The sequence below is a fragment of the Cyprinodon tularosa genome, unplaced genomic scaffold (assembly GCF_016077235.1).
Source record: "Cyprinodon tularosa strain WSP-4 unplaced genomic scaffold, ASM1607723v1 ctg21, whole genome shotgun sequence".
Lineage (NCBI taxonomy): Eukaryota > Metazoa > Chordata > Actinopteri > Cyprinodontiformes > Cyprinodontidae > Cyprinodon > Cyprinodon tularosa.
In genome coordinates, this window is record NW_024038778.1 from 1758537 (window position 1) to 1774272 (window position 15736).

Consider the following 15736-nt stretch of genomic DNA (forward strand, 5'->3'; position numbering starts at 1 on the left):
GGAGTGCAGCAGCAGTCAGGTGTGCCTCTGAACAGGGAGGGGTTCCATATTTGAAAAACGGATGCTTGAGCCACAGCAGGGATTATTCGAAACTGATGGACACACAGCAGGGCCCTCACCGCTCAGACAGCCTTGTTATCCTACACTATACAGCCTTTACAGGTTGAGCCACTATTACTGGGATGAGGAGGTACGTCCCCCACTGTTTTTTTTTTCTTCCTCCAATCCCGTCTCTCTCTCCTTCTCATTCGTCTGTGCGGTAATCTTTTCTGTTTCTTGATACAGTCCTCCACACAAACAAACACCTGTCTTCTGGTCCCGGTGGATGCTTTCTACAAGCACTTTCTGACCTTCTGAGTGCGGATGTCTCAGAGCAGCTGCTCCAGCTAAAGACTCTACTGACTTCTTCAGAGGAAAAGGTGTTGCTCATTTCCTACATGGCTGTGTTTAAGTTTTACTTCACTTTACTTGAGTTGAAGTTTTTCAGATATTAAGTTATTTATCTTACATTTCAACCTTCCATTTCAAATCTCTAATTTTGTTCTGTTTCTCACTTTCTAACTCCTCCCTTTCACTGGTGCTGTCAAGTTGAGTGGAAGTTTGTAGATGACCCAAATGCAGAGACAAAGGTGGTATATTGGAGATTTATTGAGGGCTGATGGCAACAGAAGCATAAATCCAGAAATAAAGAAACAACTAAAACACAGGACCCACAACAAAGGGAACACAGAGCTCCAGGGGGGAATTAAGAGAATCCAACAAAGAGTTACTGCAGAGGTGGAGTATATGCCAAACACGACAATGAAGGGAGTAATAAACTGACTGTGAGCTGGTTTGGACAGAAGTAACTAGAACAGAGCTAAGGGGAGAGGAGAGTGCAGCTGTCATAAGGTTCAATTTGCATGTTTCTAAGCCAAAACAAGGCTTTGTTTTGGTCCGCTCTATAAAGCCTCATTTCAATTTTTGACATTTTAAATTGAAAAAGCTTCTTGGATGGGAAGCAAAAGAGTCTAGTATATTGTTGACTATGAACTGGATGACTGAGAATCTTCACAAGCAACAAACCAAAACATCAAAGTATAAAACGAAATGACCCAACCAAGGTGGGCGACAACGAAACTAGTGTCTTTAGGAGATGACAACAAAGAAGAGATCCAAAAGGGCAGCCGGAAGGCCAGCGACAACAGTCCCTGGACGACAGTGACGAAGAACAGTAAGTGGAGAATGTTTGGGGGGCACTGTCTGTAGTGCAGGAACCTTGGGGGCCGGTGTCAATGCCAGCTTGTTAAGCAATGAGCTTTCCTGACTTGGGTCCTTTGGAGATATATACAGTTGGATAACTGTAAAATCAGCAGCTCGGTGAAACCAAAACAAATATACTAGCTACTAGCCACCTCCTGCACTGGTCTCAGTGCAGGAGGTTGGAAACCAAAGGACCCTAACTAAATTAATATCTCTATTGGATAATGTCTCCCACCCCATGCATGAAGCTGTTGCTGAACTGGAGAGCTTCTTCAGTGACAAACTGCTGCACCCTAAATGCATCAGGGAGCGTTATCACAGATCCTTCCTCCCAGCAGCTTTAAGACTCTATAACGATCACTGTTCCCAACAACCTTAATAAGTTGCTACATTCATGCTGATTTTGCACAGTTTCTATCTTAGTCAGTAAAATAACATGCTGCTGTCATTTTGCACATCTCTGATGTTGCTGCTATTTTGAAATATTCAGAACTGTAAAGATGTCCATCACTGTATATGGGTTATTTATTTTAGCTGAGTATTTATATTGTTAAAACACTTTAAAGTACAGTATTTCATTTATTTTTTTTACTTTTCACTATTGTTATTCCTATACGCTTTTCTAAGATCCACATTTGTGTTTGTGTTTTGTGATTTTCTATTCTATTCTATTCTATTCTATTCAAAATTACTTAAGAAAAATTGGTCCCTTACAAGAAAAAGAGAAATTTACAACTGCTTTAAACTTTAAATTTTCAGACATATATGCTTCTGTTATATGGGGACGCATTCCTTCAACATCTAAGATGTAGTCCTTTTTTTTAGCGGTATAAATTTATATTTTTTATGTCTGCTTAGAGGGCTCAGAGAAGAGGGCAAGGCAAAACTAGATTAAGAAATACCAAGCTGAGACCTGGCAGCTGTCTGCACTGACCGAGACTGCTGGGGAAGTTGTTTGTCTGCCAACTGCAGCAGGAAGGCATTCATCTCCTGTAGGCTGCGTTAAGCACGAATAAATGATCGGATCTATAGTGTGTAAGTCACTGTTGCAGCAACAGCTCTAAAAATAACCCGTACGTAGCCACGGGCTTGTTGCTTTAGTATTTCTTTTAAAAAAAGGAACAGGTTCGAGTGCTGCTGCTCGGCCCCAGTAGATATGAAATCAAAGCCAAGGAATGTTTTGATTCTGACGGCCAGCTGGTGATGCCGGGAGACGGCAAGGTCGTCTGGGTTACGGCTTGAAACCGGCAGCAGTTAGTGGCGCTGCCTCCGCAGTTTGTTGTCAAGCGGGTCCATCTGGCGGGCAACATCAGGATTGCTCATTTAGAGACACTGTCGTGTTTGTATTCCCATTTTATTTATTATTTTTATGGTTGCAACTCTCACCTTCATCTGGCTACATTTCCCCCTTGAGCCACAGGGGCGAAGCTAGATGGGGGGCCATGGCACCCTTAGCCAATCATTGGCCACCCCCACCATTTTTTCCCATCTAATAGAGATGGTAGCAGCAGTAATACTCTCAAGTGGAATATTGAAAACATCTATATTGTTCATGTAGTAACAATTACCTGACAACAATAAGACTGTGGTTGATTATGCACATCAATATACTAACATTACAGATGATAAGTACAGAATTCACGCCCTTTTCAGAACTAGATTTTGAGTTATATGGGGTGCAGAGAAAATAATGTGCCTCTGCAGGTCATCTAGGAGTCTTCAGTGAAATCATAAAAAATAACTATTTTAATATAAAAAATATATATATATATCAATTTTATGCAAAATGATTATTGGTAAATGTAGGTAAGTAATGAAAATGGAAAAGATGTCTGCCCCAGAACTCAAACCTGAAAGAATTTTATCCACTATACCTTTTATCTACAAAGCACAGATGTCTAAATATAAAATGCGTCTATTTGTTAGCAAAGGTTATAGGAAAGTATACTTTGTCTCTATTAAGAACATATGGATGTTTCGCTCATTAATTGTCCTGTTGGAACAGTGTAGATTGACACTGAGGTTCTGGCGCCTATCAACTTTCAGCCACCCCTCATTGTACATTGGTTATTGCCTGGCCACCCTTAAAAAAATGTTCTGGCTACGCCTCTGTTGAGCCATCCCATGACACACTTCCCCACCTTGTTCAGTCCAGATGAGAGGAAATGTTTGCAGGAAAGGTGCAAATAAGGCCGGTTGCTGCTAGAAAGAACCCCCCATCCTGTGCAATAGCCCGTTAGAAATTATTTAGCTTTTATTTTTCTACTCCCTCTCTTCCTTCAAGATCAATGTGTGCATATATATAAGTGTATCTTGCCATGTTTATGAGCGACACTGCCCACCCACGGAGCTCATCAGCTCTCACTAGTGTGCGTGGAACTCAAGCCCCCTGCCCGTTCGCTGAAGAATAGCCATCGTTAAATATTCATCCTCTGTTCCCGGTGGCACACTTCTCCTCCCTGCAGACCGACCCCTGCCGCTTTTAGCTCAAGCTAGAAGAGCATAAATGCATACAGCAGTGTGGGCAATTAGGATTAAGAAAATATAAGAAGGACTTTTCTTTCATTTTTTTTTTCTTCTTCATTTTCTTTTTGACCTCTAGCCTAAGAGGATGGGGAAACGTGACTACGGAGCACCCGTGACGTGAAGTCTTAAAAGAGGTATGTGATGGAGAGCATGGATCTTAGAGCCTACAATAGGATATGCATGCACTTTCTAGAGTTGGTTCTCACAGTGTCTCTGCAGAGGCGTAGCCAGAACATTTTTATAAGGGTGGCCAGGCAATAACCAATGTACACTGAGGGATGGCCGAAAGTAGATAGGCACCAAAACCTCATCTACACTGTTCCAACAGGAAAATTATGAGCAAAACATCCATATTTTCTAAATAAAGACAAACTATACGTTCCCACACCCTTAGCTAAAAAATAGACGCATATATTTAAACATCCGTGCTTTCTAGATAAAAGGTATCTTGGATAAAATTCTTTCAGGTTTGAGTTTGGGGCAAACTTCTTTTCCATTGTCATTACTTAACTACTTTTATCAATAATCATTCTGCATAAAATTGATATTTACAAGTACTAATATCTACATAAATTGATTATTTAATAAGTTTTTATTAAAACAGTTATTTATCTATGATTTCACTGAAGACTACTAAGTGACTTGCAGAGACATTTTCTCTTTACCCCATGAAACACAAAATCTATTTCTGAAGAGCATGCATTCAGTCCTGATCATCTTTAATGTTAGTATATTGATGTGCATAATTAACCAGTGTTTTTGTTGTAAAGTTATTGTTAATATATGAAATTTTTTTTGAATATTCCACATGAGAGTATCACTGCTGCCCCCATCTGTATTAGAGGGAAATGAATGGTAGGGTTGGCCAGTGATTAGCTTAGGATGGCCATGGCCAGAGTAAAAAAAGCTTTTAGTTTGCACAGCAGCCAATTGTCACATAACATAGCATGTCTTAAGGTAAGGATGATTATTCTGGCTTATCTCAGGTGTAAATACATTTCTGTAGACACATCCATGGCCAACCCTGCCCCCCATCTAGCTCCGCCCCTGATCCTCTGCCCTACAAGGTGAATGTTTACAAAAGAAAAAGTATTGATCAAGGCCATCTTTTTGTTTTAGATATCCTCATAAGTGGTGCATTCACATTAATTTTACACCACATGCGAAACAGGATCAAAGTAAACTTTTTATATTTGAATTATTATGTCCAATTGTGCATGCTGTACTGAAAACTTGCTGCTGGTCGGGTTTAACTCATCCGAAACTGTGGTATACGTGTCATTTGCCTCAAGAAAGATTTAGTATACTTAGTTGCAAAATAAGGAAGTTTGAAATATTTTGTTTTTCTCTGCATGTGACCCATCCTTTAGGGAGCAGTAGGCTGCCACACTGAATAGTGTCTGGGGAGTTTCTGGGGTGAAGTATCTTCCAGTCCTCAAGGAACCCTCAGTGACAGCCTGAGTTTTTCAGCCTGCAATCTTACGGCCTTTCCAGACAGCAACTGCCCCACTTCCTCATGCAAATATGCATGTATTAATTGTAATTAAGAGGTAATAAACACAATAATCATTGCATAATGTGCTAAAGTTTTTATAGGTCTCAGTTAAAAATGAAGTGGGTGACAATAAATCTGAACAAGGATTATGGTTGCATATGCATTTCTTTAAAGCTCTTTGGAACTTGGATCTGTAATAACACCAAATTCAATCTAATAGTCTTTAGCTCCAAACTCTCAATAAATCACACTTCATATTTGAGTGCAAACTTGATGCATAGTTAATGCCCCAGACTGTGCCAGACCTTTAGCCCCAGAAAGCTTACAGTGGATGCTGCACAGTGGAAACCTACTGCTGCTTTAGGGATGGGCTAACAAACAGCATGTAAAAGTTGCTATGAAGAATAAAGATGTTTTTTATTATTATTATTATTATGCTTTTTAACTAAACTATGTTGGAAGATACAAATATCTCTCTCCTGTTCCTATAGTATCATCTGAGATACTGACACTATCCATGTCCATTTGTAAACATCATGACATTTTGCTACAAAAGAAGGTTGAGAACCACTAACTCAATCAGCTCAGATTAACTCCGAAATAAGAGCGCTGCAGGTGTTGATCTGTTCCACTAGATAGCAGCAGATTGCTATGTGTGTGTGTGTGTGTGTGTGTGTGTGTGTGTGTTTGTGGGTGTTTGTGTGTGTGTGTATGAGTGCGTGTGTGCGTGTGTGCGTGTGTGCGTACATGTGTGTGGTGGTGGTAGTGTGTGGGGGGGCAAATTGTGTGTTAACTGACAGAGATGATCTCTTGCTTCCCCTCAGGACCTGAATGCTTTTGATGAGGCTCATCATGTGCACCTCTGTTGTAATTCTACTTTGTTCTCCCAGGCATGTATTCTGGTGTCTCTATGCTGTTTCCTCTTTACAAATTCTATCAAAAGATGGAGGACCACCTGCCAGCACCAATTGCTTTGGGAAGGTGGAAAACTGGCTGCCTACATTTAAAGTTTTTTTTTTCTTTTATTCTAACAGCCACATGAGCTGCAAGACAAACTGTGGGATAAGGAAAAAAAAGTATTGTGCATAGAAAGAATCAAGCTTTTTTTAAAGTGTCTTTGTGAAACCTTGTGCAAACATGCATTAACATGGACTACATGGTTTGTAATAATTAGATAGACAAGCATTCTGAAAGATCCAGATCTGGCAACCTTACACCTGTACCCTGTAGTTGGACAGATCTGGCAATCTGACCCCTTCTCTTGGGAAGAGGGATAATTTGGTTGATGGCACTAATAATCACAGCCCTGTTACTGATCCTTTACTTGCTGGACCTCTGTAAGTTTGTGAGAGTCATTCTTGAGTTACTGATACCTTAGAGGGAAGACGTCATATCTTTAACAACTCCCAGCTTTTCCCCATTTCCTGTCTTAACACATGTAGAAATAGGTTAGCAGTTGAGGCATACAGTAGCTTGTTTCTGTTTGATTTAAATGCAGAAAGTATATATATACATTAAAACCTGAGTTTAATGATTACTTGGTATTTGTAGATTTGACATCATGTTAATACTAATCAAGGTAATCTTCTGCCGTTCAGAGGATAAGCTAATCATGCTTATCTTCTGTCCGGACGTTTTGTATTATTTATGCCCCGCCCCCTCAGCCACTCAGATATCTCAAGTTTCAACTGCAGAGCCAGATGACAAATTAAGGCTCCTTCCATGACCGGGAACAAGGAACTGTCCAAACACACACACACACATAACCACACAGATGCTTGCACATAAGTGCACACAGACAAATGCAACTCATCTCCTGTCTCTCTTACTTGCACACATTTGATATCACATTCTGCACAGGATGCTGATTTGAGTGAGGAAATGTGTTGCAGGTATTAGTGAAGGACATGTAAAGTCAGAGGAAGACACACATTGCTATCTGAAATTATTATTTTCTGCGTTCTTCTTTCTGGATCAATAAAGAAGAGACTTGTGATCATATCAGGAGCCACCTTACTTGAAGACTTTAGAGCCTGACCACAACCAAGTCAGGTCTTCTTCAATTCTGATTGTCTTTCAACAAGGAGAAAGACAACAATTGGATGCTAAAATTGTCAACATTGTCACAGGAACTTGATATTGGCTACACATCTGACCACTGAGAAGGTAAAACTAATAATTTAAAATGTTGTATTTCATTTTTACATTTGGCAAAATTCACTTGGAACTTGGAACTAAAGCTGTAATGTCTTGGTTTTTTTAAGTTCTAAGACTTAGACTTTGACTTAAACCACTATAATAAATCGCACCAGGGGCATTTCGTTTGAGCAGTATAGGAGGAAAAATAAATATATAAATAGATTAATAAATAAACATTTAATAACATAAAAATAAGATAATTAAAAAGAAAAAAAATGTGAGAGGGAGCTTAAGGAACAGAATAAAAAAAAAAAAAAGTAATGATGAATTGAATTTGTTACATTTGGAGAAACGTTGGACAAATTATTGCCATATTTTCAGTATACTTGGTTTCTAAGCCCTTGTTTGATAGTTCTCTTGTCTTTCTATATGTCTTTCATAGCTGTTGTATTTATCCCCTGGTGGTTTTTCACTTCAACTTTAATTCAAGTCCATGGGTTTAATCATGAAAAACTTTTATGTAGTTTGTGTGATTAAATCCATGTAAATAACTGGTGGGAGATTATTCGTCACACATAACCAGTACCTGAAAGTAATTTCTATAGGAAATATATTTTTTTAATGTGACAGAGGCTGCTGAGCAGTTAATTTTAATAGAAGAGCAGGAAAATATGTTACCTACTGTCTTACCAATGTGATTTTTCTGTTAAATGAATTCTCGTCTATTTTTACTGAAAAATAATCATGGGTGAGGTTACCAAGTTCCCTTACCAAGTTTCTTCTTGTTTTTTGAAGATGGAGGTATAAACAACCTGTAAAAATTTTACTTATTATTATCTTGTTTCTGGAATACTTTGTTTTCTTTGGAATTTGTATTACCGCTACAACCAATTTAGTAAAAATTAACAAAACAAGTTTTATGAAGAAATTTAACTTGGGAAAAAATCCATATAGGTTCTAAAAAAAACTTGACAATACTCTAGAGGGTGTCAACAATTCCACCTCCACCTAAAACACAATGTAAGAAAAAATGAAAAAAGGAAAGGCCCAATTAAAACTTATACAGTATTAAATATTGTTGTTCAGTTCTACCCTCTTCAACCCCCTTTGAAGAAAGTGAGATGCTTGAATAAATCTAGATTTTAGTGGTTTTACAAGAAATGTGTTTTTAAAGACTGCAAGTATGAGCTCTTTTGTATCCCCACAGGTGACTTCATGGGGACTAGATTTGAACAGTGTGGAGCTCATAAGAACAGGTGGATTTCTTCTCAAACTAATGTTGAACCCTCACAAAGTCCAAGTGCAAAATCATACAGTCACATCTAAAACAAAAAATACTTTAAAGGTTTGTTAAAGATAAGATTTTATTTGTGCATCAGTGGCTATCGTTGTGGCTTTGCAGACCTAATTTCACTTTTTTCTTTCTTTTTGTTTTAAGGTCAGCATCACTGAATATACTACTAGGGTCATGGTGTAATTCCAGCAACTGCTCAAAATGCCTGGCAAGAAAGACAATAAAAAGGACACCAAGAAAAGTGGAAAACCGGAACCGGAAAAAAAGAAAGAGGATGAAAAAAAAGCTAAGGATGACAAAAAGGGAGGAAAAGATGACAAAAAAGCTGGAAAGGATGACAAGAAGGGTGGAAAAGATGATAAGAAAGGTGGTAAGAAGGGAAAAGAAGAGCCATCCAAAGGAAAAGATGATGGTAAAAAAGGAAAAGACAAGGGGAAAGGTAAAAAAGTAGAGTCTGAGGAGGAAGAGGAGGATCTGAGTGATGAAGAAGAGGATGAAGAGTTTAGTGAAGACGAGGATGAGGAGGATGAGGAGGATGACAGAAGGAGAAAAGGTCGAGGCGGTAAAGGAGACAAAGACAAGAAACGTGGGAAATCTAGAGACGACTACTCTGATGAGGATGATGAAGACTATGATGATGAGGAGGACGGCGATGAAGATGAAGTGGCGCACAGTAAATCTAAAAAGAAATCTAAGGATGATCGTCACCAGAAAGGAGGAAAATCTGATATTGATGCGAAAAAGAAAAAAGGCAAAAAAGAGGAAACAAAGGCTCCAGTTAAAGAACTCCCAAAGAAAGGTCTAAAGAACATGTCAAAAATGTTTATGAAGTTTTCTGGCATCAAAAGGCGCAAAAACAGCGTAAAGAAACTAAAAAGCACATCACGATTGTTTCTTGGTTTGGGAAGGAGGAAGAGCCGGCTTGCTAAGAAAAAACGACGAAAGTCTATGATGAAAAACACATCTCGATTCATGATGAGATTTAAAACAAGTCAAAAGAAAAAGAAGGAAAAAGAAGCCAAAGAGAAGGCAGCAGCTAATGGAGGGAAAAAACCCACATACATGTTACTTCGTCTTGGAGGTGGAAATTCAAATAAGAAAAAAGGCAGCTTCTTTAGAGGGCTATTTAAAAAGCAAGATGGCACCAGTGATGACTTCAAGAACAGTAGTCTATTGGTTGGTAAGGTTGCTGCTGCAACCAATTGGCTTACCAAACGATTTCTGTCAAAAAAAATGCAGGAAAATTCAGGTCATTATGGCTTAGGTGTTCGTAGAGGAAATAACCGACATTCTAGCTCCCGGCGGTTTGTGCATGGTTACCACAACAATGGTTATGAGTTTGGGGAGGAAGATAACGATTATGACCAGCAATATATAGACACCCAGAGAGGTTACAGGTATGAAGATGGCTATGGTGATTATGGAGTTGAGTCAGCACCAAGAATTGGAAGAAATTGTCAATATAGCTACTATGAAAATGAGACTGAAGGTGCAGACTATCAAGACCTAGGGTACTATGAGGAAGATCAATTTTATGATCCAAATGGTGAATATTATGATGATAGACTTTACATTTACAATGAACCTTATTTCCCTGCCCAAGGGTATTATGACACTCAGGAACCAAATTATAGTGGGTACCAGCAACAGCAGGCAATGTATGGAGATGAAGCCCTTGATTATTATGCTCAAGGTCACATATATGGAGGGGAGATGGGAGGATTTCTTGAACCTCAGCCTCCACTTTATTATGATGAAAATGGACAGGGAGCTTATTATGCACATGGACAAACGGGTTACTCTGACATTGAGCAGGCAGGTTATTATGGGGATCCTTACACTCCAACTATGGAAATGCAAGTAGGATTTCAACCAGATTATCAGCTTGGGTATAGTGAGGCTGGGATGCATTACCAAGACTTGAACTCCCAACAGACAACATTTCCACTTGGAGGCCAACCGGTGTATGGTTTTGAAGTGCCAGGTGTAGATAATGTGGAAAGCCTGAGTGGGGACCAATATGCATTTCAAATGAATCAAACTGAGGAGGACTTTGATGGAATTCACACAGGAGACATTACATTTAGAGTTCCTAGACCTCAAGTGCGACTGTTTGGAAAAGAGAGACTAGAAGTTCCTTTGCCTCCTCCACCTATTCTGCCTCCAGATCCAGAGTTTGAAGACATGTCAGATATCCAGTATGAAGACCAGATTTCTCTTGCACCATATCAACTTGGAGATATGACATCATTTCAGCAGCAAATGCCGGTATTGGAACAACAACTACAACAAATACAATTAACACAACAGATGATGTCACCACAGCAGCAGATAATGTTTCAACAAGAGCATAGTATGTTACCTCAAATGATGCCTACACAGATGTCACCACAACAGCAAATGGCACCCCAGCAAATTATGTCTCCACAGCAGCAGATGATATTTCAACAAGGGAATGGTATGTTACCTCAAACAATGCCTACACACATGTCACCACAACACCAGTTGATGGCCCAGCAACCTATGTCCCAACAGCAGCAGATGATGTCAGAGCAATTGTTGCAACAACAACCCATGTCTCTACAACCACAGGTAATTTTAGTTATAGTCTGTCACTGATTATTGCCAGGATGGAGCATCTATTCTCATACAGCATATAAAACAAGACAGTAATTGGAAACAAAATTATGTGTCCAGGTTGTAAAGAATATATATTTACTGTTTTAGCTGTGCTCAGCTTGTTGCACAATATATAGGTCTCACTGTAGTATGCCCTATGGATTATATGTGACTAAAGGTTGAGACTCTGTTCAAGAGAAAAACACTGTAATATCGAGCACTTAAAAAGAAATGGGGCAAAAAAGGACTAGCCAAGCCAGCCTCTTGCCATGACTCAATTTGTGAACTCTGGTCCTGTGAGGACTACATTTTTTAGGTTGGTTTCTGCCTGAATGTACTGTACAAATGTCAACATGTCTTTTTGTCTGCCACCAAATTCTGCATATTGATGATAGCTTATATATTGAAATCAAATCTTAAAAGCTGCACATGTAACAAACATCACAGTAGTCAGATTGGCTTTGCCCATGCTTGTCCTGGGGCTAGCTGATTGAGCTTACTCTAAGACATGCTCTAATATACTATATATTTATCAAAGGTATACAGGTAATACTGGTCAGGCTATTTTACCAATGAAGCACTTGCAGTAGTGCAGGAGTTGAAAAACAGCCTTTAGCTTTTTAGGGTTTAAACATAGAAAAAGACATAGTATTTATCAGGTTAGTTAGTTTAGTTAAATTTTAACACTGGCATTTACCTCGAAAATTAAAATGCATCCATAGTATTGCTTGTAATGCAAATAAAATAGCCTAAGATTGATATTTAGTCGCTTTGTTTTAAGCATAATTCTATATTATTGAATACCTTATAAATTTTATAAAATAGTAAAATATTATTAATTTGGTAATTTTATAGCAGTCTTTTATTTTTTAATCTACATCTTTTCGCAGCTGCAGATGATGACAGATCCAATGATGATACCACAGCCGCCGGGTTACAACCTCCCAACAGTCCCAACACCAACAGCAATGATAATTAAACAAGCAAGCATGTCTCCTCAACCTGCTCGTCGTATGCAACCTTCGACTCCATCCCGCCGCTCGGTCATTATTCCCTCCCCGCAAATGCAGCGCCATCCTTCTGCCGTGGGTTCACCACCACCCTCCCCTATTGCTGCAAGAAGGCAGATCCCCTCCCCACAACCTTCCATTAGGGGTGGGTTCATTAATTCTCACAGACCTCCATCTATTTTGTCTAGGCAAATATCATCTTCTGCTTCTCCAGTTCTACATCAGGGAGTGCAGCCTCATAGGTCACCTTCTCCTATGGCCCACGTGCCCTCACCCTCCCATTCTCCTCGTACATCACTAATTCGTGGTAGTCCGCCAACTTTGGAAAGAGGACCAGTGAGGCAGCGTTCTCCACCTTCATCACCCCGCCTTTCCATGGGGAGACAAAGTCCGCAGCCATTAATCTCTCCAACTCGAAGTCCATTGGGAAGGACAAAGATGCAAAAGCCACCTTCACCTTCTCTTTCCCCAGGTCTCACATCGCCGCCTCTCTCTCCAAGATTAAGTCGAAGGCCCTCTCCTACTCCTTCCCGCCATAGTTTATCTCCTAAAGGGCCTCAGCAAGCTCCATCCTCACCTACACTTTCTCGTCGTTCCACTCGGCTGCTCAGGGACCCTACACCATTGGCCAGGCCAAGGAGATTAGGAAATGTTCCATTAGGTACTGTCAGGCCCTCACCCATGGGCCTAAGAGGGCGACCAGTTCCACCACCAACTCAGAATGTGCGTCCATTTCGTGCCTCTTCAATAAGAAGTAATAGATCTTCTGTTCTTACCATAGACTCCTCCCTTCATTCTTCTCCTTTCCATTCTCCTCTGATGGCCCACCGTGCTCCCCTGGGAAGAAGAGAATCTAGACATATTCCTGTTCGCCCCATTGCTCGAGGGCGTCCCCTTAGGGTGCAACAGTCAATAAGAAGTATGCCTCCTTCCTCCCCGCAGCCTTCCCTTAAACATATGTCACGCAGTCCATCCCCACGCCTTTCTCCTCGGCTGAATCATCAGTCCAATGTGTTGGATTCTTATGCTGGGCCTAATGGTGAGCCATTGCAACAATTTTTTGCCCCGTCTTCTGACAGGTTATCCTTGCAAAATCACACAGTTAGAGAAGAATCCAATATTTCTCCAATTCAAAGACCTCAGTCTGTGTATGCCCAATCCGTACCTTCATCTCCATTGCTCTCTGGAGCCATGAGACATAATCAAGCAATGAGAGGCATGGCCTCTTTTCAGACTCCACCATTACATTTACAGTATGGACCAACTGTCCATATGCCATATGACTATATTTCTGAACCTGACACTGCACCATTGCTTCAAGATGCGCTGCATAACCAACACTTTGTTGGTCCCTCCTCTCCCATGTTATCCAGTTCTTTACGGAGTATTCGACCAGATGCTTTTTCAGTACTTGGACCAGAAGCAGCTCAAGTCGTGGGCATGGGTCAGATGGTTCCAGGATTAGTAGATGCTCATGATTCTACACAGCAAAGACCAATTTCACCTTATGAACAGCCTTTGCTCCCTCCTTCACAAACTCTCTCTGGAGCTCTGCAAAACCAAACAGTGAGGGAAGCATCCTACATTTCTCCTCTTCGCAGACCTCCGTCTTCATATGCCCCATCTTTACCCTCATCTCCTTTGCTCTCTGGAGCCATGAGACATAGTCAGGCAATGAGAGGCATGGCTTCATATCAGACTTCACATTTACAATCCTTGTATGGACCAACTATTGGTACAACATATGATTACATTTCTGAGCCAAGACAATCACCATTGCTTCAAGATGCACCGCAAAACCAAACTGGATTGCATAATGTGTCTAATCTAAAATCGCCTATGATGCAACGTCGTAATCCTTATGCCCCAGCTGGGCCTCAGCTTCACAGTGCTCTTCAACAGAACCCGAATCTCCGGCAAGCATCCTTTCAGACACCTGTGCAACTTAGAAGATCCTCAGTGGTTTCTAGGTCACCCTCTTCCCCTATGTTGGGAAGAGCCCTGCAAAACCCTCAGTTGATGCAGGCATCATACCGGCTACCAGAGAGAACCCTGATGAGCCCTTATACAAATCCCAGGTCTTCTCCATTGCTTGGTCATGCATTGCAAAACCACCAAGTCAGAAGTGCCTCATATATAATGCCTGATGGATCAGTTATCAGGGTAAGTAATAAATTGAAATAGATTTGCATTTATGTTTATCTTTTCAAAGGTTAATGTTACTACCAGTTCTAATTTAGTTTTTCGACTCCTCAAATTGAACAAAAACAGGACCCACGCCTACTTCATAAGCCAATGTCACCCAACCTTTCTGGAGCCCTTCAAAACCAGAATCTGAGAACAGCTTCATATACTCTTCGAGATGGCAGCATCATGGATCCCAGACAGAAAGTAACAATTACTTCTAGTTCCAAACTTTACATACAATGAAATAATTTGTTCATACATGTTTCAGTTAAATATCATCCTTACAATCACATTGTTGATCATTAATACACATATCTTTCTGTTTCAGCACCCTATTTCGCCAAACCTTAGTAAGGCCTTAAATAACCCAGCCCTACGAGAAGCTTCTTACTCTCTTCCCGATGGTACCATTGTGATAGACTCAAAAACACAGAAGACTCCCAACCTCACAGCAGCACTTCAGAACCCTTACCTCAAAGGTGCTTCGTACACCCTCCCGGATGGCACTATTATCATAGACCCACGGAAGCCTACCTCTCCCAACCTGTCTAATGCTCTTCAACAATCATCTTTGCGGAATGCTTCGTTCACATTACCACAGGGGGTTCGAGACCCAAATACTCCAGTATCACCAAATCTGGCAAAGGTTAATTGTAGATTTAGATTTTTATGTCTATCCTTATTTTCATACTATTTGTGCGTGCTATGGTTTTAAGTTTCTAAAAATTGACATAAATACCTTGTTCTAATCTGCTGATTCTTCTATTTTATTGCACTCACTTTTACATAACCCTCCTGCCTGTCTAGGCTCTAGGTAATCAAGCCTTGAAAGCTGCTTCATACACCCTTCCAGATGGAACTATTATTGTGGACCCAAGAAAGCCAAAGAGTCCAAATCTGACAGCAGCCCTGCAAAATCCATATCTTAAAGGCGTATCCTATGCCCTTCCTGATGGAACCATAATCATCGACCCAAGAAAACCAGTTGGACCTAATCTGTCCACAGTAGGTGTCTTCTCTATTTAACCTTTGGTAGAGGTGAAGAAATGAAGTTGTTAAGAAGTTTAAATCAGAGTTAGTTTATGATAGAATAATACTGCCTTAAATCTACACAGTATGTTTGATGCTTTGAATCATAATGAGTTGTATGCAGTAAAAAAAAAAAAAAAAAATCAGTTTGGAGATAGGCAAAGTTGACAGAAGTATGCCCCAATGACTGGGACT

At 40.2% G+C, this 15736-nt stretch overlaps 1 protein-coding gene across 1 annotated transcript in view; it reads left to right on the forward strand.

Annotated features, from left to right (window-relative positions):
• Window positions 1-7034: 7034 nt before the first annotated feature.
• Window positions 7035-15736, forward strand: part of myo15ab (myosin XVAb) — an 82524-nt gene continuing 73822 nt past the window's right edge. The window contains exons 1-7 of the mRNA XM_038285265.1: window positions 7035-7429; window positions 8610-8747; window positions 8841-11288; window positions 12206-14488; window positions 14597-14716; window positions 14841-15158; window positions 15320-15517. Coding sequence (XP_038141193.1) covers window positions 8898-11288; window positions 12206-14488; window positions 14597-14716; window positions 14841-15158; window positions 15320-15517 — 5310 coding nt within the window. The 5' untranslated portion in view covers window positions 7035-7429; window positions 8610-8747; window positions 8841-8897. The remainder of the gene's footprint in view (window positions 7430-8609; window positions 8748-8840; window positions 11289-12205; window positions 14489-14596; window positions 14717-14840; window positions 15159-15319; window positions 15518-15736) is intronic.